Source organism: Tursiops truncatus, chromosome 19 (assembly GCF_011762595.2).
Source record: "Tursiops truncatus isolate mTurTru1 chromosome 19, mTurTru1.mat.Y, whole genome shotgun sequence".
Lineage (NCBI taxonomy): Eukaryota > Metazoa > Chordata > Mammalia > Artiodactyla > Delphinidae > Tursiops > Tursiops truncatus.
Genome location: NC_047052.1, coordinates 55224671 through 55250402, shown reverse-complemented (window position 1 = coordinate 55250402; position 25732 = coordinate 55224671). Strand labels below are relative to the sequence as shown.

At 55.9% G+C, this 25732-nt stretch overlaps 3 protein-coding genes across 20 annotated transcripts; all 3 read left to right on the top strand.

Moving 5' to 3' along the window:
• The first annotated feature begins 806 nt into the window (after window positions 1-806).
• SYT5 (synaptotagmin 5) lies at window positions 807-14341 on the top strand. Of its 16 annotated transcripts, none has more exons than XM_073796199.1 (13): window positions 807-978; window positions 1143-1214; window positions 1346-1456; window positions 1665-1850; window positions 2289-4524; window positions 5641-5743; window positions 6309-6481; window positions 8110-8229; window positions 8345-8512; window positions 8838-9005; window positions 9304-9421; window positions 9700-9833; window positions 10371-14341. In XM_073796199.1, the coding sequence occupies exons 6-13, from the start codon at window positions 5665-5667 to the stop codon at window positions 10569-10571; spliced, it is 1161 nt and encodes a 386-aa protein (XP_073652300.1). In that variant the 5' UTR covers window positions 807-978; window positions 1143-1214; window positions 1346-1456; window positions 1665-1850; window positions 2289-4524; window positions 5641-5664; the 3' UTR covers window positions 10572-14341. The 16 variants fall into 16 exon arrangements, with proteins under 16 accessions (XP_073652300.1, XP_073652294.1, XP_073652302.1 ...); XM_073796193.1 differs by having other exon boundaries at window positions 1143-1456; window positions 2289-2430; window positions 2875-4524; XM_073796201.1 differs by having other exon boundaries at window positions 1143-1456; window positions 2289-3010; window positions 3499-4524.
• An 869-nt stretch (window positions 14342-15210) lies between these two features.
• DNAAF3 (dynein axonemal assembly factor 3) lies at window positions 15211-22212 on the top strand. Of its 2 annotated transcripts, none has more exons than XM_033845817.2 (12): window positions 15211-15318; window positions 15834-15976; window positions 16332-16425; window positions 17511-17668; window positions 17965-18147; window positions 18359-18484; window positions 18589-18711; window positions 18936-19065; window positions 19700-19811; window positions 19981-20055; window positions 20140-21651; window positions 21959-22212. In XM_033845817.2, exons 1-11 carry the CDS (start codon window positions 15234-15236, stop codon window positions 20546-20548), a joined length of 1638 nt encoding a protein of 545 aa, XP_033701708.1. In that variant the 5' UTR covers window positions 15211-15233; the 3' UTR covers window positions 20549-21651; window positions 21959-22212. The 2 variants fall into 2 exon arrangements, with proteins under 2 accessions (XP_033701708.1, XP_033701707.1); XM_033845816.2 differs by having other exon boundaries at window positions 19697-19811.
• TNNI3 (troponin I3, cardiac type) lies at window positions 21511-25075 on the top strand. 2 transcript variants are annotated; one of them, XM_033845873.2, is made up of 8 exons: window positions 21511-21651; window positions 21959-21971; window positions 22126-22212; window positions 22664-22705; window positions 22963-23094; window positions 23494-23583; window positions 24106-24282; window positions 24926-25075. In XM_033845873.2, the coding sequence occupies exons 1-8, from the start codon at window positions 21641-21643 to the stop codon at window positions 25007-25009; spliced, it is 636 nt and encodes a 211-aa protein (XP_033701764.1). In that variant the 5' UTR covers window positions 21511-21640; the 3' UTR covers window positions 25010-25075. The 2 variants fall into 2 exon arrangements, with proteins under 2 accessions (XP_033701764.1, XP_033701763.1); XM_033845872.2 differs by lacking the exons at window positions 21511-21651; window positions 21959-21971; window positions 22126-22212 and having other exon boundaries at window positions 22386-22705.
• The last annotated feature ends 657 nt before the right edge of the window (window positions 25076-25732 follow it).

The window sequence follows — 25732 nt, the reverse complement described above, 5'->3', positions numbered from 1 at the left end:
GGCTGCGTTCGGTCTTCGCTGCTGTGCGCAGGCCTTTTCTAGTTATGGCTCATGGGCTTAGTTGCTCCACGGCACATGGGATCTTCCCAAACCAGGGCTCGAATCCGTGTCCGCTGCATTGGCAGGCAGATTCTTAACCACTGCGCCACCAGGGAAGTCCTACTTGTCCTATTTCTGTAGGTGCTACAGAATTCCAGGGTGCAAGGGGTGAGTGGGGTGGCACTTAGGAAGGCGGAGGGAGCAACGCGGGTATCCCTGGGGGAGGGCAGAGAAAATCCAGCATCCGTGCACCCTCCCCTCACTTCGCCCCGAGCAGCCGGCCCTGGAGGACCACAGCCAGTCCCAGACGGTGGCCTCAGCTCCGGAGAACAGCGCCAAGAACCGTTACAGAAACGTGCTGCACTGTGAGTCACGAGCCTCTGCTGACTTTGTTCTCAGCCGTGACTTTGTCAACATCCCAGGCCTGACCCTTGCCCCTTATTACCCTTGAGGGACAAAGCTCTTGCCCCTGTGAGCTGAGAAACCCCAGGCCGGCCCCTCCCGCCCGAGGTCCCTCAGACCCTCTCCCAGCTCCCCTTGTCTGTGTGCAGCGTGACGTGTCGGCGTGACCTCTATCCCCGGGTCTCCCACCCTGCCCCCTGCATTGCTAATGCCGGCCTCTTCCCCTAGATGACTGGTCCCATGTGCCCCTGACGCCCCTCCCTGGGGAGCCGGGCTCTGAGTACATCAACGCCAGCTGCATCCCTGTAAGGCTGCGGTTGGGAGCCAGGAGGATGCTGAATGAGCCTCGGAAGACGAGGGCCAGATGAGGCGGGATGTGTCCTACCTGTTTTCCTCAACCAGGGTCTCTGGAGCCTCCGGGAATTCATTGCAGTCCAGGGCCCCCTTCCCCACACTGTGGGCGACTTCTGGCGCCTGGTGTAGGGGCAGCGGAGCCCCACACTGCTCATGCTGACCAACTGCGTGGAGTCTGCCCAGGTGAGAGGACACCTGGGTCCTGGGTGCTGACCCCTGAGCTCCAGCCCGTGACCCTGCCCCAGACACTGATCCCAGGGTAGACCTTGACTTAGACCTCACTGAGTCCCTCCACCACAGCCCCAACCTTCCTGTCTCCGCCAGTCCACCCATTTGTCCACTTACAGGGTGAAGCTGATCTCAAGGACCTTGTGAAAGAAGAGTCCTCCCAGCTGGGATGAATCTACACCTGGCTGCCTGTGGGTCCTGCCTTGTCACCAGAGCAGGGGGGGATTCCCTGGCACTGAATACAAGAGCCACCCTGCGGAGGGGCACCAGGGAAGGTGCTCTGGGGCCTCCTGTACTCTGACCCGCCCCAGTCTTCCCCCAGGTGAAGTGTGAGCATTACTGGCCTCTAGACGCCCAGCCCTGCACGCATGTGACCCTGGTGGGTGAGGAGGTGATGGAGAACTGGACAGTACGAAATCTGAAGCTCTGGCATGTAAGCCCCCATCCCACCCCTTCAGCCCCACCTTGACCCTCAGTTCCTCCACCCCCGTGATATTCCAGGCAGTCCCCTCCCCAGAGCTCCCCATGAAGTCTAAGCTTCCGCCACTCCCGCAAGGGACCACAATGTGCCCCAGGGATGTCCCCACCGGTCAGAAACCAGCCCCCGGGTCCTGAGCTCCCCCCAACTCCCCTCCGTCTAGATGCAAGAGCAGAAGACTATCTGTGCGTCAGTTCCACTATGTGACCTGGCCAGACCATGGCGTCCCCCACTCCCCAGACCCCTTGCTGGCCTTCTGGAAGATGCTCTGGCAGTGGCTGGACCAGACCGTGAGGGGAGGCCCCCCCATTGTACACTGCCCATGAGGACCAGCCAGAGCCCTCTGTCTGTGAGGAAACCGCCCCCTTGGGGCTCAGAAACCAGGGTTCTCTGGGTCCTTAGGAACTTCTAGAGGAGGTGGAGGAGATGGGGAGGGCAGAAGGTGAAGGGGCGGTGATGCAGGTCAAGAATGATGATAAAGGTGAAGAGATGGGAAAGAAAGAAAAAGAGGTAAAGGAGGAGGTATGCATGGGGAGAAGGAGGGAAGAGGGGTGAAGAGCAGGAGGGAGAGGCAGCCAAAGGTTTTAAGAAACATTTAAAACAGCTCCTTGGGGGCTTCCCTGGTGGTCCAGTGGCTAGGACACAGCACTTTCACTGTCGAGGGCCCAGATCCCACAAGCTTCACAGCGCAGCCAAAAAAAAAATTTTTTTAATGAAAAATAAAATAAAACGGTCATTTTCATGTTTAAAATTTTTTTTTTTTTTTTTTTTTTTTTTCGATACGCAGGCCTCTCACTGCCGTGGCCTTTTCCGCTGCAGAGCACAGCCTTCGGCCGCGCAGGCTCAGCGGCCATGGCTCACGGGCCCAGCCGCTCCACGGCATGTGGGATCTTCCTGGACTGGGGCACGAACCCATGTCCCCTGCATCGGTAGGCGGACTCTCAACCACTGCGTCACCAGGGAAGCCCTAAAATTTTTTTTAAATGACAAGCTTGGGAGCTCATCTTCCCGTGTATGAACCCTAGCTCTGTCACTTACTAGCTGAGTGGCCTGGGACAATCGACTTCACCTCACTCAGCCTCCATTGCCCCGTATGTAAAATGGGCACGCTCAACTAATGGTTCCTACCTCTTAGGAGTGGGAGGAGTGAAAAAAGCACGTAAGGCACCTGGAACAGGGCCTAGCAGGTAGATAGAACACAGAGCATAGTCATTTGTTATTACTTCCTACTTAATGAAGTAACCCCCACTTAACACTGTAGCCTCCAGAATAGTCTCACTGAATACCCTGACCCCTGGGTGCTCCAAACACAGATCCCTCCAGTCAGCTGAGACTCCCCCTCCCGTGGTCTGACCCTTCTTGTCCCCGCCTAGCGCTGGCGTGGGCCACTCGGGCACCCTCATTGCCCTGGATGTCCTGCTGCGGCAGTTGGAGAGTGAGGGTCTCATGGGGCCCTTCAGCTACATGATGGAGATGTGAGAAAGCCGGCCACATACGGTGCAGACTGAGGTGATGGGGATCCTCGGGCACAGCGCGGGTGGGGTGGGGTGGGGCCCCAGAGGAAAGCAGGCCGAGGCTCAGTAGCGCACCCTCACCTGCCCGTGCTCTGTCCCCAGGCCCAGTATGTGTTCCCACACCAGTGCATCCTTAGGTTTCTGCAACAGTCATCCCCAGTGCCCGCTGAGAAGGGGCCCACCTATGAGAACCTGCTTTTCGAGAATGTAGCTCCTACAGAGGCCTAAGCTGCGGGAGGGCTGAGACCCCAGCCCATCTAGACTCAAATTCTGCATCCCTACTTCACCCCAGATGCCTGGACCCCTGGGACAGCAGAGGGCTGGGGTCCCACACCCCTGGGCCCTGCAGGAAGAGGGGGCTGGCAGCCTAAATTCCTGCTTTCCGGAGGGGGAGAGAGGTCAGGTGGGAGCCCAGATCCTGGATTTCCAGTTCCTTGAAGAAGGAGAGGGATGGGATCTAGGATTTCCTTGTTGCTTTTTGAGGGAGGAAGAGGCTGCAGGGTCTCAAGGAAACAAGCTGATTTCTGAGGAAGAAAGGAAGTAACAAGGGTCCAGAATTGTGGCCACCCAAGGCGCGAGGGCAGGCCAGGCAGGATCCTGCCCGTATTTTACTCCAGAAACTGAATCATCAACCTTCGAGGATCTGAGGTTTCCCTGCACCCCACTGCCTGTACATATTTTTTCTTTTATCCCATAATTTATTAAATCACTATGCTCCCCAGAGACACTTGCCCCATTGGATTTCTGGGTCTGGAAATAATATTGGGGTGGGTTCCTGACGCTTAGGTACTGAGGCCAATGTCCTAGGGAGGAAACTAGAGGGACTCACAATTTGCACCTGAAAAATGTAGGTTTGGACAGTTGAGTCTCTCCAAGAAGGCTGTAGGTCTAGGGTCTGGGCAGTGTGGACTCGCTTCCCTGGAGCTGGGAGCACGGGGGCTTGCCTTCTGGGCACGGCCTTAGGGGAACTTAGAGGGTGGAGTGAAGTCTGTATCGGATTTGCTGGAGAATTTCACGCTTAGTCTCCTGTCTGGATATCTGAATAGCTGGGTCTCCGGAGAGGGTCTTCTGGGTCCTAGAACCCGATATCCTGGAGCCTGGTTCTATGGACAGTCCCGGGGTCTGGGGTGGGGAGAAGGGGTCTGTATGCCCGGTGGCTGCACTAGAAGGCAGAAAATCCTTGGGACCAGGATAAATATCCGTGGGCGCCCTGGTGGTTCCAGGCTGGGGCGGGACGAGGGCCGGGGCGGGGTTCTCCACCTTCCGAACACGCACGCGCACACACACATACACACTCTCAGGCTTTCTCTCACACACATATACACGCTTACACACACGCACACGGGCACATACACACCCCGGGCCGGCTCCGTTCGGCTGAGCCCCCGCCCCACAGCGCTCCGCGATCAGCACCCAGGACAGCGCCAGCCACACGCGTGCCGGGGCGGGGTCCGGGCGGGGCCGGCGCCTCGGTATCTCTCGGGAGGGTCCTGTCTAGCCACCGAGCAGGTAGGAGCCACTGGAACCCCCTCCCTAAGCCCCATCCTCATTTCCATCCCTAGAGAGATGGTGTGTGTATGTGCGCGCGCGTGTGTGTGTGTGGTGGCGGGGACACTGGGAGAGACCAGCAGATGGAGTGGGAGGGCTGGAGCCTGAAATAGGGAGAATGGGATTTAGAGACAGGTGTGGAGACAAAGAGCCAGAGGGAAGGGAGGAGCAGGCAGTGGAAGAGGGTGCGAGACCCCGGTAGACTGAGATCAGACAACAGGCAGAGGCCAGACAACCCAGACGGAGGAGCGGCGAGAAGCCGACGGGGAGACGGACCTCGATGTGGGGTCGAGAGAGGAATGGAGGCCGAGGCGGTCACGAGGACAGGTGTGAAGACAGAGCTCAGGGTGCGCGGAAGAGACAAACCGGCTGAAAAGGATGTGGTGGCCCAGCCAAGGCAGCAGGGCAGCCGCCCGCCCCTCACATTCCCCGCAAGAGTGGGAGAGGGAGGGCAGCCTGAGTCTTCACTCCCAGGGCCAGATGTGGAGGGAGGAGCCAGCCTTGGGCGCGTGGACAGACGCACGGGCAAGGCCGCGTCCTCCCCATCTTCGCTTGTCAGGGGTATCCGGGTCTGAGGTCCCAGGTGGGACGGGGAACCGAACCGACTTGCGCCTCTGGGACTCGGCTTCTGTGCGTCAGCCCCGCCCGTTGTCCTGGCAACAGGCCGTTGCCGGGGCAACCAGCGCTACCTTCACCCCGCCCTCGTGGAGCCAGCCGTTGCTCTGGGCAACCCGGTGCGCTGGTTCCCACGCCCGCCCTCGCCCACTTCCGGTTCAGGCCCCGGGGAAGGGCAAGGAAGGGACAGAAGTCAGCGGGATTGGATTCCTGGAGGCCTTGGAGGGAGGGGGCGTCCCTTGGGATGAGACTTGGTCCTGGAATCCACCCCCAGCCCTCGCCCTCCGTCGCAGGAAGGCTGAAACAACAACCCCCAGCATGCCTCGCGGCGGTTGGCAGGTTCCCTTACGGGACCATACGGCCCAGGGTGCCGATGGGAGTTGGAGTTCTTTGTTGTTCGGATGGCTCGACGGATGCACGGGGTGGGTGTGGGGGGACTAGAGCATTTGGGTGCCTCCGCAGAAAGAACAGTAAGACCCCGCCGCCATGTTCCCGGAGCCCCCAACACCGGGGCCTCCAGCGACCGACACGCCTCCTGACTCGAGTCGCATCAGCCACGGCCCTGGTGAGCGAAACCCGGGGTGGAGCGGAGGGAAAGCCAGGCTAGGATTCCAGGGGCGGGGTTCGAACGGGTGAATTCAGGCTGGCGGGCTGGAAAATACGGGTGAGATTATAGTCGGCATCCTGGATTGGAATCTAAATGAAATGAAAAAGGAACGGGTTTGTGAGAAAATCAGGAACCAAATCAAGGGGTGTGGAATGGAATGGAACTGTGGATTGGTGAATTGGAAGGTCCACCTCTCCCTTCTTTTAAAGAGGGAGACTGAGGCCCAGAGAAGGGTTAAGCCTTCTAAAACACAGCGGTTGAGCAAAAAGATTAGAATGGGAGTAGAAGAGGAGGTGGAACTAATCCTAATAGGCAAGAAAATCTAGATGGTGTCAGCCTGCCTTAGGTCTTCAAATAGTTTTATATGTGAGACCAGTTGGAAGGAAAACATGGGAATAAAATGGAATGGAAATGGCTGGAGGGAAAACAAGGCCAGGATTTCAGCTGACACGTGTCATACAGAATGAATCAGCCTGCTTGTCTCTCAGGGCCTCAATGTTTGCTGTTTCCATGTCCTCTGCAGTGCCCCCCTGGGCTCTGGCCACCATCGTGCTGGTCTCAGGCCTCCTCGTCTTCAGCTGCTGTTTCTGTCTCTACCGGAAGCGTTGTCGGAGGCGGATGGGCAAGAAGAGCCAGGCTCAAGCCCAGGTCCACCTTCAGGAAGTGAAGGAGCTGGGCCGGAGTTACATAGACAAGGTGTGGCCTGGCCCAGCCCTTCAGCCCTGCTCCTTCCTTCACCCTTACTCCTCTCAATGGCCCAGCAGCCTCAGTCCCTGCTCCTTCCCTCTTACACCCGCTGTGTTTGCTCATCTCCCTTGTGTGTCTAGCCCTAACCTGGACCTGGGGACCTGGAGATAGACCAGACATTCACAAGAACCTCCAGCCTGATGGGGAAGTCAGATGCTCATATAGACATTCAAAATACAGGGTGGTATGTGCCACATTAGAGGCAGTACAGGGCATATGGGAGCACAGAGAAACCACCTGACAGCCTAGGCGGTCTGAGAAGGCTTCCTGGAGGAGGTGACTTCTGTGTTGAGACCCAGAGGAACTCAGAATTAACTCAGAGCAGAGAGGACATTCTACCTCAAAGGAGGAGCATGTGTTGAGGCCTGGAATCCTGATTCTGAGGGATATTTGGAGAACAAAGAGTCATTCTTCACAATAGCTGGGGTATAGCATACAGATATCCTGTGCTCTAGGGTGAGGTTTCTGGAGAGCTCAGCAGTACCCATGTAATGAAGGTGATTGGGAGCCACAGAAGTTTTGAGTGGGAGAGGCACAAGGTCACATGGGCTTTAGGATGAATCCCTTGGAACCCTTGTGGAGGACAGGTCTGGGGCAAGGAGACAAGGGAGGAGGCTGTATGGCAGCCTTGAGAGGTTGAAGCAAACGCGAGTTGGAAGACGTCGTTGGCGTGGAAAGCTACAGGTGCAAGTATCTGAGCACTGGGCCTCTGAATGCAGAGTGGAATGAGGCTCTCCTGGGAGCCAGAGTCCTAGGTTTCCAACCCAGAGCAACCGGCTCTGTGACCTTGGGAAATTCACTGTTTGTCTCTGAGCCTCAAGTTTGTGGACCATAACTAGTATTTCCTTACCTCCCTTTTCAACAAATAGCTGTTAAAATTATTACCCTTAAGGGGTGTCCTTTAGGGCCCTTCATCCCTCTCCCCTAAGCCAGTGACTCCAAAGACCATCAGCATCAGAATCAGTTCAGGTACTTGTTGAAATGCAAATTCTGGATCTTGTGCCAGACCTACTGAATCAGAATCTCTGAAGTGAAGGCATTTTGCCACATTACTCAGGGGAATTCTGATTCACATTGCATTTTGAAAATCGGTGGCTTAGGTTAAGAAGTTTTCTGACTTTGTTGTTCTAGTTTAGAATGGCAAATACACACTAAATATGCCATTTTTCCTCCATATTTTCTGTCCAAGATCACTGATCAATGTGGCAATTTGGACAATCATCCCAATACATCCATTAATGTGTGAACTAAAATCTGCATCCATCCTGTAGGCAATGAGACACTGTCAGTGCTTGTTTTTCTAGTCTAGTCGTGACAAGCACACTGCATGTGTGTCATCACGTCTATGCCCCACCGGTAGCAGGCATCACTAATAAAACACTGACAAACGTACCACACTGTGTTGCCGTGGCTAGTCCCACCTGTGGCAGACATCACTAATCAAACACCGACTCTGCTTAGCTTGCAAGTGTTCAGGTATAGCTGGAGGGATCTGTGAGTCTCCTTTGGCTTCTGCGCCTGGGTGGATATCACTATCAGGGGAAGAGTTCACCTGCCCTTGCCCCTGGCTCTCTAAGGTGCAGCCAGAAGTGGAGGAGCTGGAGCCGACACCATCTGGGCCAGGGCAGCAGGTGGCAGAGAAGCATGAACTAGGACGACTACAGTACTCACTGGATTATGATTTCCAGAGTGGCCAGGTGGGTGTGGAGGAGGGGAGATGCTTTGGAGGGGAGGGTCCCAGGGGTTCTAGCCCCTTCTTGGAGGAAGCTCTGGAAGGGAAGCTAAGACTAGGGTCCCCTTATCACTGTACAGCTGCTGGTGGGCATCGTGCAAGCTGAGGGATTGGCAGCCTTGGACCTAGGTGGCTCCTCTGACCCCTACGTGCGGGTTTACCTGCTGCCAGACAAACGGAGGCGGCACGAGACCAGGGTGCATCGGCAGACGCTGAACCCACACTTTGGGGAGAACTTCGCCTTCAAGGTGAGCTCGTGGCCTCAGTGCTTTATGCCCGGCAGCCTGTCCCCAGTCTCTGAAACGCTTGGGACCGATATCTTCGGCTTTTACTGGTGGCAGCTACCAGCTCTGGGGACTATTCCACTGGACCCTGCGTTGTCCCTTTGGGGGGCACTACTGGCCCCTGGACTGCTTCGTTGGTCCTTGGGCTGTCCCATTTGGGGTCCATAGGCACCCCCCCTAACTGTTCCTTGGGACCCTCGCTGCCCCCACTCATCGCCTTCCACCTGGATGTGCTGTGTCCCACTTCCTACTCTCACCGTGTGCTTTCTTTGCGTCCCCCTTCCCCCAGGTCCCCTACGTGGAGCTGGGGGGCAGGGTACTGGTCATGGCAGTATATGACTTCGACCGCTTCTCCCGCAACGACTCCATTGGGGAGGTGCGGGTCCCCATGAGCTCCGTGGACTTGGGGCGGCCAGTGCTGGCCTGGCGGGAGCTGCAGGCGGCTCCTCGGGAGGAGGTGAGCACGCGTGGCCACGCCCCCACATCTGGCCCCGCCCACCTCAACCCCGGGCCAATCAGATCACAGGCCTCCGCGATCCTCTGGGCTCCAGCACTTCCACCTGCTGCAGAAGAGTAGCTCCCAGGTCTATCCTGGTGGATCAACGCCTCCCCTCGGCAGTCCCCCTCGGATTGTACCACCCGGGTCTTAACTCTGGACCATACCATTTCAACACGAGGGGGAGGGAAGAAAAATCGCAGAGGGGTTGGATGCGGAGCCCCGGTTCCGTTGATGAGTCTCCCTCTCCATCTTTTAGCAGGAGAAACTAGGTGACATCTGCTTCTCCCTCCGCTATGTCCCCACGGCCGGGAAGCTCACCGTCATCGTCCTGGAGGCTAAAAACCTGAAGAAGATGGATGTAGCAGGGCTGTCAGGTGTGTGGGAAGCAAGCAAATGGTGATGATGGGCGGGGGAGGTTCTCTGGCTAAGGTTCTGGCAGTGTCTGGGCCCCGAGGGTCTCATAGGGGAGAGGGGGATCCCGGCTGTCATGGAGGATTTAGATTCTATTTGGGCACAGAGAAAGGGAGACCTGAGGGGTCCATGGGCTGTCTCTGTGTTGTTCCAAAGAAGAGTCTCATGCATTCCCCTCAACCTGATCCCTTTGGACTCACCAGAGTGGTGGGGTTATAAGATCCCTCCTCCCTCTCCCCAGATCCGTATGTCAAGGTCCACCTGCTGCAGGGTGGCAAAAAGGTGCGGAAGAAGAAAACGACCATCAAGAAGAATACTCTGAACCCCTATTACAACGAGGCCTTCAGCTTCGAGGTGCCCTGTGACCAGGTCCAGGTGAGCTCAGACCTGCCCATAGCCCCTGCCAGAGCAGCCCTTACCCCGGAGTCCCAGGCCCTTAGAAACCCCCGTTGCTGAGGGAAGGGAGACTCCTTAGCAACCCTGAGAAGCCAGGTCTTGGGGGTCTGATTGTGTTCTCAATCTCAGTTTCTCCCATGAGGACCAGGAAGCCCCACCCCCAAGCAAGACCAGGGTGCCCGTTGCCCTCAGGAGCTCTGGTTACTGAGAAAAAGAGACTTCCCCACAACCCTAAGGCCCGGCCTCTCCACCCACTTCAAAGTCTTGAAGATTTGCCCCCCTTAGGAGGCTGACTAAGGGGCCTCCTAACAACCCCTGAGCAACGGGGTCCTGAGAGTTTATCTCCGCCCCCTCCCCCGGTCCAAGCTCCAGATGAAGCCTTAGCCCAGGGGCCTAGGAAGACCCCTCAGAATGAGGGTTGTGAGGGAGAGGGTCTCCTTAGCAATGAAATCTGAGTCCCTCACATTACCTCCTTACCCCACTCTCTGTCTCTTCTTCCTCCCCTGCCCACCTCAGAAGGTTCAGGTGGAGCTGACTGTGCTGGACTATGACAAGCTGGGCAAGAACGAGGCCATCGGGAGGGTGGCCGTAGGGGCAGCGGCCGGGGGCGCTGGGCTGCGGCACTGGGCAGACATGCTGGCCAACCCCCGGCGGCCCATCGCCCAGTGGCACTCGCTGCGGCCCCCTGACCGAGTGAGGCCACCGCCAGCACCCTGATACCCACCCTCAAGCCCCTGACCCCAGACTCCTGTCCAAAGCCACATCCATGCCCACCTATAAGCCTTCTCTGAACGCTAACACCCCCCCCACTCTACCCATTCCTGCCTTCTCCCCATCCCCATTATGCCAATCATGATAACCTGCCAACTCCCCCAATATGGCACATGCCCCAAAGCCCCAGGGACCCCTGGGGGAGGAGGAGAGCAGTCTGGTCTCCCGCCATCCCAGGGTCTCGTCCTCTGCTTTGACAATCAGTGATCCCAGCCTACTATCCCCTTGGCTCCCAGTATCCCTTTTCCTGCACAGTATCACCCACTCCTGTCCCCGGTCTGATTCCTGCACCGCTCCTGGGACCAAATAAATACTCAGCAACTTTGCTGGCCTGGACCGGTGCTCCTTGATGGAGGTGGGTAGGGGTGAAGACTGGGAACGCAGGAGGGACCCTCCAGGGGTGGGACCACACAAGGGCAGGGATAGGGCTGCCTATCCTGGAAACACACACGGAAACTCACCCACCCACTCATCCATCCATCCTTTCACCCACTCACTCTCCCATTCACTCCATCACTTATTCATTCACTCACCCCTCCAAGCTTCAGCTTCCTCACCTGAAAAAAATCATGATAATACTAACACCTACTGTACATTTGCTGTGAGGAGTCAATGAGAATTCACTTAGTTATTCATGAATTTATCTGCTCCCTCACCCATGATTTACATAGATTTTCGTACCCATATTTCCCTCCCTCCCTTTCTTTCTTCCTTGCATCATCCATCCTTTCTATATTCCCTGAGGCCCTCTGTATGCCAGCTTCTGTTGGAAGCTCGGGACCCCCAAATAGATGCAAATCCAGACTTTACTTCCAAGCAACTTATTGTCATCAAGGAAACAAAGTAGATATGCAGCGTCTAGGAATAAAATCCCCAGAGAATGAGAGAAAGGGCAAGATTTCCTCAGGGAGACACAGTAGTTCCAGCTACACCTCATTCTTTTTGCAACAAATTCTTTCTCTCAGTCTGTGTCTAGGAAAGTTGATCATGTTATTGGCTTCTCCCCCATCTCATCCCAGACAGGATTTCAGGTGACGGACAAAGGTCCATGACATTTGGCAAGAGAGCTCTCTGAGCATCAGGTAAAGTGGAAAATGAGCCAACAAGTACTGCCATGTGCTAAGGAAAGGGGCAGAACTTACCCCTGAGCTTCCTGGTAGCCAATGGGAAAAGGGAAATCTGATCAGTTACCTAGGTTGTGAGGTCCATGAAATTTAAAAAGTTCCTCCAAAGGAATGCAATAATTTCTCATGTGTGAGTGAGTGGGGGGCATCTTTATAACGACAGTACTATGTATATGTTATTACTATTATTGCTACTACTTTTGATAATAATCCTCACAGCAACCTCATTAAATAGACAGGATTATTATTCCCAGTTGACAAATGAGGAAACTGTGCTTCAGGGAATTAACATGACCTGCTCGGGATCATACATCCAGGAAGTCCTTCTCTAAATCCTGGGGTTGAATCTGTTCTGAGTTAGATGATGACATTGGGATCCCTGGGTCTATGTCTCCACAAGTAAGCAGACAAATGAGAAGTATAGAACCATTACAAGTGGCGACCAAACTGGGAAGGAAACCAGTAAGGGCTCAGATCATTTAAAAAGGGTTGTCAGGGACAGCTTCTCTGAAGAAGTAGTGTTTAGGCTGTGATATGAATGACAAGAAGGCATGAGGCTTCCAAAGATGAAGGGGAAATACGATGGAATATGATCCAGTCACAAAAAGGAATGAAGTAACTGATTCATGCTATAGCATAGATGAACCTTGAAAACACGATTTTAACCAGACATAAAAGGCCACATATTGTATGATTCCAACTATATGAAGTATCTAGAATAGGCAAATCCACAGAGAAGAAAAAAGTAGACTAGTGGTTTTCAGGGACTAGGGAGAGGGATAAATGAGGAGGGACTGATTAATGAGTATGGGGTCTCCTTATGGCATGATGAGCAATTTCTGGAACTAGATAGTGGCGATGGTTGCACAATACTGTGAATGTACTAAACATCATTAATTGTAAGCTTCGTATTGTGTGTATTTTAACACACACACACAAAGATGAGGGGGAAGAGAATTCCATACAGAAGGAACCCCAAGTTCCTTGCAAAGGCCCTGGGGGCAAGAACAGGCTTGATGTATTCTCAAAAGAGCCAGGAGGCCAGTGTGGCTGGAGAGGAGCATCAGGGTGGATGTATGGGGGTGGAGGTGGGGACATGACGTAAGAGACACAGCCGAGAGCCAGATCACACAGGAACTAGGAGGTGAAGCTAAGGAACTGGGATTGTATCTACCTGCAGTGAGAAACCTCAGTAGGGTTTTAGAGGGAAGTGGCATGGCTTGGTTCACATTTCAGATTACTCTGGCTCCTCCGTGGAGGAAACGTTGTGGAGAGTGGCGGTGATGAAGATAAAAGACATTAAGCCTCACTGGAGAAAGTCAGGATCTGGGGCTCTAGTGGGCTGAAGGCTGACTCAGGAGGGGCCCAGGTTGGCTGGCCCACTCCTGGAGGGTTGCTGAAAACTCAGCCTTCATTTCCTTCCCACTAACCAGAACTGTCCTCAGCAGGCAGGTGGACCTTCTTTCAACCCACCACACTCCTGCTAGTTGCATGTTACCTTTCCCATTTTACAGAACATGACACTGAGGCAGAGAGGGTGACTGACTTGGCTAAGTTCATGTAGCAGGGTGAGGAGAGGGGACAGAGAACCGAGGCTCCTTGGGTGCTGTGCCCTGGGCTGGGTGCTGGGGATGATCTGGAGATGTGTCTCGCTGGAGTCCCTGCCCTTGTGGAACTCACAGACAGGTTAAGTCACCTGGCCGAGTTCTCTCAGCCAGCAAGTGACAGGACAAGGTGTAAACCCAGCCATGGCTGGCACCAAAAGCCACATTCTCAAGCGTCCTCAACCCCAGATATAAAGTACTGGGAGTCACAGGGTAGACTACAGTGGCCATCTGCTGAAAAAGCAGGAGCAGAAATCAGGAAGATCCCTGGCTAAGGTTAGAAGGATTTGGAGTTTTCCAGGGGGAGAAGGGGAGGATGTTAGAAGGAGCAACACAAGCCATAAAGGGACTTCCCTGGTGGTTCAGTAGCTAAGACTCCACACTCCCAATGCTCCCAAGGCAGGGTGCCCAGGTTCGATCCCTGGTCAGGGAACTAGATCTCACATGCCGCAACTAAAAGATGCCATGTGCTGCAACTAAAAAAAAAAAAAAAACGATCCTGCGTGCCACAACTAAGACCTGGCTCAGCCAAGTAAATAAATAAATAAATAATAAATAAACAACAACACAAGCCATATAGACCTGGAGACAACAGAGGACTTGGTGTGGTTCCTGAGGTGTGCTGTTACCATCTCTCTGAAGCCCTGTTGTGTAGCTTGCCCCCTTCCATGGTGTAAATACTGTCACTGTGGCTGATTTCAAGCCACCGATGTGAAGTCTGAATATAGAGTTGAGAAGAGATGCCTACTACCACACCATCCTATAGTATTTCCCAGAGTAGAACAAGGGTCCCAAAATTTAAGGCAAAGCCAAAACAAAAACAAACTCACCAAAACCAACACACCCGGTAATCAAGATAGAAAGTATTTTAATGCAATATTTTTTTTTAAATTTAAAGACAGGATCTGACCCTTCACTTGGACCTCTCTGCCTTATCCTAATCCTGGCCCTTGTTCTAATAAAACTTTATTTACAAAAATAGACAGCCCATGGTCCTAGTTTGCCAACTTCATTTTTTAAACTATCGCATGAAAATAGCATTTCCTTCTTACAGGTACAATAGCTGTAAATAACCTTAAGACCATCAATAATTGTAAAATATAATAAAGTAGGAAGTGATGAGTTTTGAGTATGATTACGTTTATTTTAATGTATTTTATTGGAATTTAATTTTTAGTAAAAAGTTTAATTTTTAGTAATGATTGTGTGTAAAACCAGGTCATAAAATTCCTGAAAATGTAGCAACCGGAGCCAGTGCTAGCTGGCCTCAGTACTTCGCTGTGTTTTTCTCACCTGGAGAGAAGCCCTGTGTGATAGAGCCAGGGTGTGAGGGGAAATGGGGCCACAGAGGTCTATAGTTTATGGTCTAAGCCACCTCAGTTTAATTTGGGTTGATCAAGATTCTGTTCCGTTCTAAATTTGAATCGGCCCAGGCCTCCAGCTTCCAGAAATTTGGATCGCCCCCAGCTCCGCCCCAGCCTCTTCCGGCCCCGCCCCTTCCCCTTCAGCGCCGTCGTCATGACAACCGCGTCCTCTCGCCCACCGCTCCCACAAACCCTTAGCGCTCCCATTGGCTAAAAGTTTGCAACGGGCAGGTCTCCCTCGCTCTCATTGGTCAGTTTATGGCGGTGGTGCCAGCCCGCACACTCCTATTGGCCGACTGATTGAAAAGGGCGGGGACTATGGGCAGCAGTTGTGTAGGGGCCTTCGGATCCCAGCGCCGCACCGAGAGGGGAGGGAGGGGACGTCTCGGGTTATTTAGAAGGATAAAGGTGAGGGGGCTGTGAAAGGGGCGAGAAGTCAGCGGAGGTGAGAGGGGAATGGGTGTGCAATGCAGACACGATATTTGGGGATTCCCGGGTTGTTTGTCCCGCAGGGAGATGACCACACCAGCGGGCTCGGGCACTGGCTTCGGCTCTGTGTCCTGGTGGGGCCTGTCCCCGGCGGTTGACCTGCAGGCTGAGAGTGAGTCGCCCACACAGGACTACAAATCATCCGACACAGCGGCTACTTTCACAGCCTGGCAGACACTAACGTTCTGGCGCTAACGTTCTCTGAGGGTCCAAGGGCGGGGGGCGCCCTCCAGTGGACAGCCTAGATACCTCTGCGAACTACGAGTCCCAGAATGCTTAGAGGCACAGCTCCTTTTAAAACCAAGGCCAGGGCTTTCCTCGTGGCGCAGTGGTTGAGAGTCCGCCTGCCGATGCAGGGCACACGGCTTCGTGCCCCGGTCCGGGAAGATCCCACATGCCGCGGAGCGGCTGGTCCCGTGAGCCATGGCCGCTGAGCCTGCGCGTCCGGAGCCTGTGCTCCTCAACGGGAGAGGCCACAACAGTGAGAAGCCCGCGTACCGCAAAAAAACCCAAAAAAACAAGGCCAGGGGTGCAAGTCCTGCTGGGAGTTGTAGTTCATCGTGCTGGGGGGTGGCTGCAGGGGGCGTTCTCCAGGCCACCAACCCCAGCCCGCTGTCGTCTTGTCAGGTCCTCCTGTGGACCCAGACTCACAGGCCGATACAGAGCACGGGACCCCCGAGCTAAATGTGCTGCTGTTGGGCTCCGTGGATGGGCGACACCTGCTACGGACCCTGACCCGGGCGGCTCTCTGGCCTCGAAGGAGGTTCCGTGTAAGCTGGGATTATGGGGTCCTGGAAGGAGGAGGATGAAGATAAGAGCACAGATTCCTGAGTCCTTGAGGGAGGAGGGAGCTGGGGACCCAGACTCCTAGGTCCTGAGGAGGGAAGGGGCTGGTGTTCGGGACTCCTGGGTTGAAGCGAGAGGAAGAGCCTAAGGATCAAGTCTCCTGAGTAGTGATGGGGAGGAGGGTTCTGAGTGCCCACACTCCTGTGTTTAAAGGAGTGGGGCTGGTGTACAGGTCTCCTGGGTCCTGTGGAAGGAGGGGGCTGAGGTTTCCCGCTCCAGGGTCTCCTAGGGGCCAGGAACACAGGTCTCACAATCATTTTTCCCTGTCCATCCTTCCAGTTTTATGTGCTGGAGAATAATATGGAAGCTGTAGCCCGACACATGCTGATTTTCAGCCTAGCTCTGGAGGATCCTGAGAAGATGGGGTTGCAAGGTCAGCAAATACCCGGCAATCTGGCCCCCAGCTCCTTCCCCCTCCCTGCAGGAATTCTGGCATTTCAAGGGTGCGGTTAAACATTTTGGACATTGTTCCGTATTTCATCACTTGCTCACTTGTTTGGTAGCCTTAGAGCCTCAGCTTTTCCCACCTTTGAAATGGGGATAAAAGATAATACTTCCTAGAATCATTTAGGGAATTCCAGGAGAAAAGCCACATAAAACTCTCAGAACTGTGCATGACACAGTGTAAGCATTCAAAACCTCTTAGCGAGGGAGAAGCCCAAAAGAGATCAAAGGGCTTCCTGAGAGGTAGTGAGTCCCCCAGATGTGGGGAGGGTTTGGCTGAGCTGAGCTCAGTCCTGCCCAAAGCCTGAGTCCTGAGTCTCCCTTAGTTAGAGGTGTGCACCCCAGGGAATCTGCGTGGAGGAAGCGGCCTTGGAAGTGGGATTATAAGGAGGAGGGGGAGAAGGAGGATTTGGGTGGGAAATGATTATTTCCCAGTAACAAAAACTTCAGTTTAGTGCCTAGAGCAGAGTGTAGACTCAGGCAGGCTGTATTCAGATTCTGACTCTGTTTGCTGTGTGACCTTAGTTGCGGCAGGCGAACTCTTAGTTGCAGCATGCATGTAGGATCTAGTTCCCTGACCAGGGATCGAACCCGGGCCGCCTGCATTGGGAGCTCCGGAGTCTTATCCACTGCGCCACCAGGGAAGTCCCTTTTATAAGATTCTTAACTAAAATGAAAATATTCAACACTTTAACACACATAAATCTTCATCTCCATCTATATCTATATAAAACTTTTCCATTTTTAAGGCAAGGGAAACAAACATGAAATTCAGGATTGGGGTTACCTGCAGGGGGTGGGAAGGAATAGGCGAGGAGACCTAGGTGGGGTGTAAGTTATTCTTCGTGTTCTAGCTATTCGGGTGGGTAGGGAGTTTGCCTGGGTCCGTTGTGCTGATTACACGACTATGGAATAAGAAGATCACTATAAAGTGGGTATGCGTCATCCGCACGGGTCTCATTTCTGGGCTCACTCCTCTGCCCCCTCCTCTAATTTTCTCCCCCCTCCCCGCAGAGAGGAGCGAGACCTTCCTGGAGGTGTGGGGGAACGCGCTGCTGCGCCCCTCTGTGGCCGCCTTCGTGCGCACCCAGGCCGGCCGCCTGGCTCGCCTCGTCCCGGAGCCCGATCGCCTGGCGGAGCAGCTGCCCTGGCTCAGCCTGGGCGCCCTCAAGGTGCCGCCGCCCGGCCCGCGACCGTCACCGGCGTGGATCCGGGTGGCGGTGGGAAGAATGGGGATAAGCAGTCCAAAAGGGTTTGCGTTGATGGATAGAGCTGAGGGCTCCCCGGCTCCCACAGTGGGATATGGCCCTGGGGGTGGCTTCTACTCTTGGAGCCTCAGTTTCTTCATCTGAGAAAAAAGAGAATCGTTCCCACGCCCTGGGAGGGAAGGGAGGATCAGGTAAGAGAAGCCGCGGTCCCTGCAGCCGCCTCTCTCTCGTTCTCTCTCCACGCGGGCCTGGTCGTGCAGTTCCGCGAGCGCGACGCCCTGGAGGCCGTGTTTCGTTTCTGGGCCGGAGGGGAGAAGGGGCCCGAGGCTTTCCCCATGAGCCGCCTGTGGGACTCGAGGCTGCGCCACTACCTGGGCTCCCGGTACGACGCCCGGCGCGGTGTCAGCGACTGGGACCTGCACATGAAGCTGCATGATCGCGGGGTGAGGGCTGGGAGGAGAGGCCTGGGGTCTCCAGTCCTGGGTGTGTAGGAGGAGGGGCTGCGGCTTGAGGAAGCAGCGGTTGGGGGCCCCGAATCCTGGGTCTGAAGGAAAAGGGTGCCAGAGGCCCTCAGTGCTGGGTCTTTGGGAGGAGATCCTGGGATCCATATACCAGATTCACTGAGGCCTCTTTTCTTGCATCCCCCCACTCCAGGCCCGAGTCATCCACACCAGTGAGTTCCGGCGCTGGAGGGACACAGGAGTCGCCTTTGAACTCAGAGACTCCAGCGCTTATCACGTGCCCAACAGGACCCTGGCGTCCGGTCGCCTCCTGAGCCACGTGCGAGTCCACTCCCTGCCCTGGCTGCTGCTTCTTTTCGGGGGCCCAGGAGTCGGAGTCCCCAACATCGACCTCACCCGTCTCCTCTCTCCCTGATTTCCCAGCGCGGGGAGCGTGTAGCAGCGCGCGGGTACTGGGGGGACATCGTCACAGGGCCCTTCGTGGCCTTCGGCATCGAAGCGGACGACGAGACCCTCCTGAAGACCAGCAACGGTCAGCCTATCAAGGTTTGAGGCTGGAGGTGCTGGGGCTGGAGGCGAGTTCGCGAGGCCCCGCCCCCTATGCGCCCCCTCTCTACTTCCTAGGGCCAGTATGGAAGTGTAAGCTTGCCCATCAGATGCTAGCTCTGGGTGTGGGGGAGTGTGGGGATGGCGTACTCTAAGCCTCTCCCCTGCCATTCCGGCCCCGCGGTCCTAGCCCCGCATCCCGCCACGCCCTTTCTCCCCCAAAGACCGCGGGCGAGATCACGCAGCACAACGTGACGGAGCTGTTCCGAGCGATGGCCGCCTGGGGGCGCCCGAGAGCCACCCAGGGAGACCCGGCGCAGGTGCAAGGCGACGCGGATGGAAGCCCGGAGCCTGGTAAGCGACGGACTCAGCCTTCTTCCTTGAGATGGAATTGGGGCTCGGGTGATCATGTCTGGGAGAGAATGGGACCCGGACCCCCGTCCCGAGCTTCAGGCTCCTGGTGTTTCAAGTCCAAGCATGAACTGGTATGGTATCTAATGCCTGGACAAGTGACCTCCCCTTCCCGACATCCGGTCTATTTTTCTCTCTTCTCTTTGAGCTTCTCTTCCTTTGCTAAATCCTGACACCCTCCTTAGCATTCTGAATTCCAGTAGTAGAATTCTCATCCTACCTGCAGAAGTCCAAGAGGCTGAGAACATTTTAACAAGGTTAAGCTGGGTCCCAGCTTAACGCTGGAGAGCCCTCCCCCCCAAATCTGGTCGTGCCTCCTTCCACCCATCCCCTAACTTGGCCCTCCCGGGTGAATGGATGTCTTGTGTGGCCATGGGCCAACCACTCTCTTTTCTTCTCTTGAATCTCAGTTGCCTGGTCTGTAAAATGGGTCTCTGTGTGCCAGGCCAATCCTCCCAGAATTTTCCAGGAATCTGCCTAAGAGGAAGGATGAGAAAGGGCTTGAAGACGGACAAGGCGAGTCATCTCCAAGTTTTGTCTGTTTGCCTAACCCTGCCAGTCTTCCCTTCCCCAGCAGCCCCTGTCCCGGAATCCTTCACTGTCCACTTCCTGTCCCTCGGTTCTGCCCAGACCCTCCACCACAAGAGCTGCTACAAGGGACGGTTCCAGCTTCTCTACGTGGCTTGTGGGTAAGAGTGCCTGGGAGGTTCCCAGATTTTCCTCCCCCAACCCCTCCTCCCTCAGACCCAGGAATCCAAGTCTCCAGACCCTCCTTAATCAGTGTCTAGGTCCCCAGCCCGCCTCTTCCCTCAGGACCTAAAAGTCTGAGCCTCAGCCCTCCCCTTTTTCTCTCTGCAGGATGGTCCATCTTCTCAGCCCTGAGCTCGGTGCCTGCGTGGCCCCCGGAGGACGCCTCATTGTAGAATTAGCCCAGTGAGCCAGCGGAGAGCAGGGCGGGGAACTTCCAGGCTGGGGGCGGAAAGCCAGGTCCCCTAACACGCTGCTTCCTGGTTCCAGGTTCCTAGTGGACCTGCGGCAGGAGCAGCTGCAGGGGTTCTCCACCCGGGTCGGGGAGCTAGCACAGGCGGCTGGATTCGCCCCACAGCCGGGGGCCAGGAGCTCGCAGACCTTCGCGCGCTTCTACAAGGCCGGAGACTCTGCTCCCAGCCACAAGGACCCAGCTGTGGGATCTGGGACTCCGCCCCCTGAAGTCCTGGTCCCGCCCCTTGAGGCAACCAACCCTCCCCCCGAGGACCTGACCCAGCCCCTTGAAGGCGGGATCCCACCCTCTGAACCCCTCAAACAGCCTTCAGAGTCTCAGGCTTCACTGTTGGAGGCTTTGGTTCCACCCACAGGGAGTCAGACCCCCAAACCAGAGAGTCTGACTGTACCTCCGGAGACCAACTCCCCAATCCCTAACTTCTAAAGTCGGGCCCTAGAATCAGAACGCGCCTCTAGAATACTCAATTACACTCCCAGCATTCTCAGCGCCAGAGGTGTCGCTAGAATTTCAGATTCCATTCCTGGGATTCTATATTTTATTCCTAGAATTCTAGATTGTTCTCTTGAGTTCTACATTCCACTCCCAAGACTCTAAAACCAGCCTGGAGATCCGGCCCTGGGGCTCAGGCCCTCTGCGTGGTCCCCTCATCCCCAGGCATCCCATTCCTAACTAGGGGCTGGGGTGTCTCCTCTCACAGGCTGATCAACACTAGGGTGGTCCAAGTAAAGAGAGCCAGATCCTCTTCTCCGTGTGTCCGTGTGTCTTTCCTGCCCTCAGTCTGTCTCCAAGGGCTGGGAGAGGGGAGGGGCAGGAGTGTTCAAGAGAAGAGACTCGAGACCAGATTTCTGGGTTCCCAAGAGGGCTACGGGTGAATTTCTCCGTGCTGCCTGCTGAGAGCCTGGGCACCCCACACCTGGATTCTCAAATAAATCAGCAAAATTTATGGATTGGCTAACAGGTTTGGGGCACTGAAACTGACCATAACATGGTAAAAAAAAGTTCTAGCCCTCAAGGAGAATTACAATTTAGTGAGGGGGCGGGGCCTAGACTCCTGGGTCTGAGGGAGGAGGACGTTGGGGGTCCGAACTCTTGTGTCAGAGGGAAGAGGGGCTGGGGGCCTGGACTCCTGTGTCAGAAGGAGGAGGGTTTTGGGGGCCTGGACACCCATCGGGGTCTGAGGATGGAGAGGTTGGGGGTCTGGACTCCTAGGTGGGAGGAGGGAGGGGCTGGATTCCCAGGCCGCCAAGGTGGAGAGGTGATCCAGCTGGAGCATGGCCCGCCCCAGCCCTCACGCGCCCCGTTATCTCGAATCCTGGGCAGGGAGGGGAGGGGGCAGCAATATATTTAGTCTCTGTCCTCGCCCTTTATCTCAGTGTCCTCAGTGAGGCTTGAGCAGACCGGACGAGACAGAAGCCCCAGGGGCCTTCAAGGTCACTCCGGACGCCCCCTCACTGACCCTCCAAGAGCCCCTTGTCCCCTGCTCTGCCTTCCGCAACCCCTGGCTTGAGACTCAGCATGGCGGACCGGTGAGTAATTGGTAACCGGGACTCCTGAGAACCGAGGCAGTGGCGGATAGGGGGGGTGATCCCTTGGGTTCCTGTGAGGGGCGAGAGCTGCGAGGTTGGATTCCAGGCCTGAGAAGGGAGGTAGGGACAGGACTCCTGGGCATCGGAATGAGGTAAGAGTCTGGGAATCCGACCCAGAGGAGCCGAGAAGCGGCAGCTGGCGGGCCGGACCTGTCGGTCAGAGGGGCCTCTGGGGTCCCTTAGGACACGGCGTGGACAGGACCCAGGCCTACCATTAATCCCCTTTTCCTGGTTTCTCTCCCTCCAGGAGCGGCGATGCGGTGAGAGTCGGCGTGGGCTGGACCCGCCTGGCCGGGGAGGGCGCTGCCGGGAGGGCTCTGGGGCGAGAGGCTGCAGCCCTGGAAGACTGCATGGAGAGGGGCTGGGGAGGGGGGGGGTCCCTGTGATAACTCAGCTCCGTTCCCCAAATCCCAGGCGGAGGACCCGCCTCCCGCGCCACCCCCTGTACGACGCCGCTCCTCAGCCAACTACCGCGCCTACGCCACGGAGCCGCACGCCAAGGTGAGGGCGGGGCCAGCGCGGTGGGCGGAGCCGGGCGGGACTTCGCGGGATCTGGATTCGGATTCTTAGGTTACCCGCGGCTGGGGGAGGAGAGGCGGAGCCAGGGCCTTTACCGGACTTTGGTCGAGGGCGGAGCCCAAGCGGATGAGGCGCTTCAGGGGCGGAGTTTATCAGAGGGCTGGGCTCTGTTTGGTGAGAGCTTGCCTATGGGCGGAGTCCCGCTGCCCGTGGGAACTGAGATTGCTTAGAGATGGTGGGGGGAGGTGCGTAGCCAGAGACAGCACATTGGTGGATGGGAATGAGGGGCGTGGCTTCCCGTAGACTGAAGGCTGGAGTTGGAGGCGGGACTAAATCTGGACCCGGCTTGAGGGGGCGGGTTCTGAAGCTCCTCCCGGCGTCCTCCTTCGGATCCTCCTCGCTCATCCTTCCTTGCTCTGTCTCACCCCGGCAGAAAAAGTCTAAGATCTCCGCCTCGAGAAAACTGCAGCTGAAGGTGCGATGCGCCTGGGGAGAGCGCCTAGGTGTCTTCAGGGGGCGGGGCTTGGAAGTTGGGTGGGGCTTCGGAAGAGCAGGTGGGCGGGAGGCCCTGAAAGGGAGGGGCGGGGCCTTGGAATGATGGACATCAACCTTGGGGGGTTCAGGTCTCTGGAAGCAGGCCTGGGATTAGAGGACGGGGCCCGGCGGGGGTGGCTATCCCGCTCTGTCCTCATCCCCATACCTGTGCTGCCATACCCGTCGTGCCCTCCCCAGACCCTGATGCTGCAGATTGCGAAACAGGAGCTGGAGCGTGAAGCAGAGGAGCGGCGAGGAGAGAAGGGGCGTGTTCTGAGCACGCGGTGCCAGCCTCTGGAGCTGGCCGGGCTGGGCTTCGCGGATCTGCAGGTACCGGCTCCAATCAGGGACTCCTGCCTAGCCCGGCATCTGAGTTTCCTACTGTCCGGTCTTGCATCCCTTAGGACTCAGGGGTACAGTTACTATGCCCCCTTTCTGCTCAGGACCTTCGGGTACACTTTCCCAATTCTTACCCTCAGGAGTTCAGAAATGTGGCCTGCAGCTGCCTACAATCTCAAAACCCAGAGGTCGGTTCCTCCAACCCACTCCAGTCCAGATTCTCAGAACACCTGGCTCTGGAGTTCTGCTTTGTTCGCAGTCCCCCAGGGTCTGGCTTCAATCTACTCCTCCAGGACCAGATGTCCAGGTCCCCAGCTCCTCCTCCCTCAGACCCCAGGAGTCCAGAACCCCAGCCTTCCCCCCACCACGCACACTACATTCCTCCACCAGGACTTGTGCCGACAGCTCCACGCCCGCGTGGACAAGGTGGATGAGGAGAGATACGACGTGGAGGTGAAAGTCACTAAGAACATCACAGAGGTGGGAGACACTGGGCCGTCTGGGTCGCTTCAGGATGGGAGGTGATGCCTGGGGCTCTGGTCTCAGCCTGGACCCTTGCAGCTGCTTAGACACCAGGAGACCCAGGACAACTCTGTGAGCCTGGCAGGGAGGGGGCAGAAGGATGAGTACAATACGGTCAGGGAATGCTGTTCTAGGCAGAGGGAACAGCACATGCAAAACCCGAGAGGTGGGAAAGCGGAAAATATGTTTGTGAAAATGTGTGGCTGGAGCCTCAAGTGTTGGTAAGTGAGTTCAGGTGTGGGCCAGGGAACTGTGAGATGCATGTAGCTGGACTGGGATGTGTCAGTAGTTTTCAGAGATGAGGGTGGGGCAGATCAGGTTCCAATTTCAGGATGGGGAGCTTGGATTTTGTCTCGAAGGTGGTAGGAGCCTAAGCTAGGTAGAACCTGGATCGGGATAGGAGGGAAGTGCAGGGTGGAAGAGTGAGGCAAGGAGGAAGTGGAAGGAGGGGTCTCCACCTCTCTTTATGGCTGCTACCAGATCGCAGATCTGACCCAGAAGATCTTTGACCTTCGGGGCAAGTTTAAGCGGCCCACTCTGCGTAGAGTGCGGATCTCTGCAGATGCCATGATGCAGGCACTGCTGGGGACCAGGGCTAAGGAGTCCTTAGACCTGCGGGCCCACCTCAAGCAGGTGAAGAAGGAGGACACGGAGAAGGTGAGTGTGGCTACAGGTCCAGGAAAGGGGGTGCTTAGGGGAGAAGGGGTGTGTGTGTGAGCAATTCTAGGGACTAGCCTGAGGGCAGGTGGCAGTTGGAGTTGAGGGGAGAAGTATCTGGTAAGGGTCTTCCACAGGAAGTACAGGAGGGGCACAGGAAATGCAAGAGGAAGACAGAATGTAGAAGTGGAAGACAGGAAGTGCATTAGGGAGAATGGAAATGGCAAGGAGTCAGGAAGTGCATGATGTCTGCAGGATGTTTGTGAGAGAAAAGGAGTGCAGGAGGGAGATAGGAAGTCCAAGAGGGAAACGGGAAGCGCAGGAGGAAGACAGGAAGTGCAGGAGGGACACAGGAAATGCAGAGGGGAGACAGGAAGTGCAGGAGGGACACAGGAAATGCAGAGGGGAGACAGGAAGTGCAGGAAGGACACAGGAAGTCCAAGAGGGAGACAGGAAGTACAGCAGGGAGACAGGAAGTGGGGCAAATTGGAAGGGATCTTCTGAGGGGACAAGAAGTGTTCCAGAACCAGACTGTGTGATGGGCGTCCAGAATAGAGTGGCCCAGCAGGCGGGAGGGCAAGTGGAGGATATCTGAGAGCCTGTAGACCAGGAAGACACCCTAACCTCTGACCCATTCCTCCAGGAAAACCGGGAGGTAGGAGACTGGCGCAAGAACATCGATGCGCTCAGTGGAATGGAAGGCCGCAAGAAAAAGTTTGAGGGCTGAGCCGGCCTGTGCACAGCCCTGGCCCTGGCCCTGAGGATGGCCCCGAGGAATAAAGCTTCTCTCTGAGCTGGGAGTGGCTGTGTGTCTATTACCAGGGGCACTTAGGTGTGAGAGAGGCGGGAGAACTGAGGGCCAGGCTCCCCCAAAGCCACAGCGCACATCAGGAGCAGAGCTGGGTCTCCACGTGGAGCTGCACAGAGGTGCCGAGACCAGGGCCCAAAGGCAGACACACAGAGACACGGACAGACTGTCAGTGACCCCGGGAGAAAGAGCCAGACCCAAAGGGAGAGGAAAAACAGGCGGAGATTCATGGGAAGAAGTGCACAGAAAGGGGAAACAGACAGATATACACAGAGAGACAGAGATGACCTCGCCCTGGAAGAGACAGAAATAAGGACCCACAGAGGGAGAACTGCAGATACAAAGAGACACCCCCCCACACCACACACACACACACACAAGAACTAGAAAGATAAAAACAGACACAGAGCTAAAGACACAGAAACCGAGTCACAGAGAAGCACAGGGACACCTGGAGACACAGACCAATAGCCAGACATCAAGAGAGGCAGATACGCAGAGACACCCGCGGAAATGCAGAGAGAAAAACTGGCGGCACAGAGACGGGCAGAGTGAAGAACTCAGAGACAGAGATGGAGAGAGAGCCCCAAAGCCAACCCCTGAGAAATGCATAGAATGAAATGCGGAGAGAGACAGACACTG